The 3000-nt window shown below is 38.6% G+C and overlaps 1 protein-coding gene across 1 annotated transcript; it reads left to right on the forward strand.

The window, feature by feature from the left end:
• Window positions 1–111: 111 nt before the first annotated feature.
• Window positions 112–824, forward strand: LOC140925509 (uncharacterized; the record flags this gene model as incomplete). Its single annotated transcript, XM_073375451.1, has 1 exon — window positions 112–824. A coding segment is annotated over one exon (713 nt), but the record flags the coding sequence as incomplete, so codon positions are not given.
• Window positions 825–3000: the final 2176 nt, after the last annotated feature.

Here is a 3000-nt window from a genome sequence, read left to right on the forward strand (position 1 = left end):
CACATCAGAACAAAGGTCTCCGAACATTCAGATCATGTGGGAAAGGCAAAGTAGTGTTCCACAATCCGTGTAGCATTGCTGTAAGTGAAAAGACTGGGTTTATTGTGGTAGCGGAGGGTCTCAGTAATCGAGTTCAGCTATTTGATTCTGAATGGAAATTCCTGAGGACGATAGGAGACAAGGGGACTGGTGCGAAGATAAAAGGTAATCCGATATCAGTGGCATTCACAGCGTCTGGTAACATTGTGGTTGTTCAAAGTGAATCATCGCAACGAAGTAGACTGTCCCTATTTAATGAGCTTGGTCATTTTATTACTGATATTAGCAGGCATCTAATTGAGCCACAGAGTGTTTCTGTTAGAAGTGACGGTAAACTGTTAGTGTGTGACTGGAGTGATGATGCAATCAAAGTTCTTTCTCCGGATGGCACAAAGCTGATGCAGACCATCAAAGCTCCCAATTGTGATGAGTCCCCTTGGTTTGCTGTACATTACCAAAGAATGTATTTTGTTTCCTACGACTCAGCACATTGTGTCAAAGTTTTCAGTGATGAGGGACAGTTACTTTATGAGATTGGTAGCAAAGGATCTCGTGAAGGGCAGTTAAAGGGACCTAAAGGCCTCGTAATAGACAAACGTAAAAATCTAGTTTTATGTGATAACGAAAACAATAGACTTCAAATTTTTTCCTTGGATGGAAAATTGCTGAACTCAGTTGCTGAAGAAATGAAAGATCCTTGGTCTGTCGCTATTGCTAAGAATGGTGATCTGCTTGTTTGTGATTTTACCGAAGACTGTATCCACATTATGAATTACGATGTTTAAAGCAGGTTTTGGTAAAAATAATCGTGGCCTAAACGACGGTTGCTTTCTCCGAAAACTGTTGCAAGCACTTTTGTTTTATTACTTATTTTTATAAGCATGAATGCGAAGACTAGAACTCAAGAAGTGCTGACCGTAAGAAAATTATATTTTGTACATGTATCTCACTTGTCCGACGACACATATTTCGTATTGTCGGTTTGTTTCTAGACTGCAAGCAGTCTCTTATTTTTTTTTTTTGCAAAGCTACTGCACGCGAAACAAGCACGCGAATAACGAGGGCGTGAGCCCGAGAAGAAAAAATAAGGGACTGCTGACTCTTTTGTTCTGTCTGGGGACAGCGAAGCTGTCAAGGTGATTTAATTGTCCAATTAAACCCGAGTAACTTGAAACGATTTATAAATTGAACATAAACGACTGAAAAATTTTATTTTTTTAAAATCCGGTAAGATTACCTTGAATTCCTTTCCCTTGAGGAATTTTTTTGCAGTTTCCTTCCGTAAGATAGCCTTAAAAGTTTTAGTTTACAAGCGATTAAAGCCAGGTTCGTGATTGTTTGTACAGTCGACTCCCGATAACTCGAACCTTCAAGGGAAATCGAAAAATGGTTCGAGTTATCGGGAGTTCGAAGAAAATAGCAGTAAAAAACAGTTTTTACTGCACAGTGAACATTTTAATCACATTTAATTGTAGAAATGTCAAGTGCCAAATCAAAAGATACTTCTAGATTATAAATCAGAACGTAACGTAACAAAAAATAACCTATATAGAGCATGCGTTTTACTGTTTTGAGAAGAAAAGCTGCTTCACGTCAGCCTGTGACAATCAACATCAGCTTCCACTAGTAAACTATACTCCTACAACACGTCAATAAGAAATCCAAAATTCATGGTTCGAGTTATCGAGGGTAAAATTATATGGAAAATGACCTGAGGGGAAACGAAAATTGGTTCGAGTTAGCGGGAGTTCGAGTTATCGAGGGTTCGAGTTACCGAAGGTAAAATTACAGTGAATGTACAACGGAAATCCAGGGAAATCGATTTTGGTTCGAGTTAGCGCGAGGTTCGAGTTAGCGAGGGTTAGAGTCATCGGGAGTCGACTGTAATTAGTTGTGACGCGTGACCATTTTTATCGCATGCATCTTCACCACAGACCAGTCAATGATCTGTCAACAGCTGTAAAATTGACCAATCGGTTACTCCGTTTCTGGGCCGACGGAGGGTTTGTTTTTTACAAAAGAGTCCGCAGTCCGTCTTTTCTCGTCTGGTCCCAATCCCTTTAGCTTATAACCATGATAACATAACGTCGTGGTTTGCAATCGCGCTGGCTGAGATAAGAACTAGACGGATTTTTGAGAGAAAAGGCGGAATGCAAGCAGTAGTTTGTTTCTCTTTTGGACTATATTTCTTTGGTAAGCAAAATAAATTGTAGTAACCTTTCGGCTTTCCTAATTAGCCTACTTTGTATATTTTTTGTGTGGCATTATATATAGAGTTGTAATACGTTTAGTAAGAGGAGAACAAAATGTCAGTTTACCAGTCCTTAGTTCAATGGGTCGCTTACTTAAGAAAAGGTAAACCGCATGTATAAAAATGCGCTGTTATCAGAAGATCTGTACACTGATTCCCTTTTTGTTCTGAGTGGACGAACGAAAATCTTGGAGGCTTTTCGAAAGGTTTCGCACAGAATAAAATATTTTTTGTTTGACTTGGAAAAAAAAAAACATGAAATGAATGTACTGAATAAAACGTTTAATATCTCAGCCTTGCCTGTTTAGCTACGTCATTTGTGATTAAATTCTTCACAAGAATTACCCAGGTAAATACTTTTTCGAAGGTCATGGTAATGGAATGAGAAGTAACATAAGAGAACCACACATTCAAGTCACGTGAAGAGTAACGAGCTTTTAAAGTTCACTTTTAAACAATAAAATAATAATTTTGTGATATACGATGGAGATTCGACTGCGCCCTTAAGGGGTACGTGGGAACCGGAAGTCTCAACTCAGATGTACATTTCTTTCTTTTCTTTTCTTTTAATTTTTTCTATTAATGAAAATTACATGAATGTTACAAGTAGTAAATGCAAAGCTTACATTTCTAACGAGGTTGCGGTAAGAACAAGAGTCCGAAGACTCTCTGACGCAGAACAACCTCCTTATCGGACCACAGCACCCCTG

The sequence above is a fragment of the Porites lutea genome, unplaced genomic scaffold (genome assembly GCF_958299795.1).
Source record: "Porites lutea unplaced genomic scaffold, jaPorLute2.1 SCAFFOLD_168, whole genome shotgun sequence".
Taxonomy (NCBI): Eukaryota; Metazoa; Cnidaria; class Anthozoa; order Scleractinia; family Poritidae; genus Porites; species Porites lutea.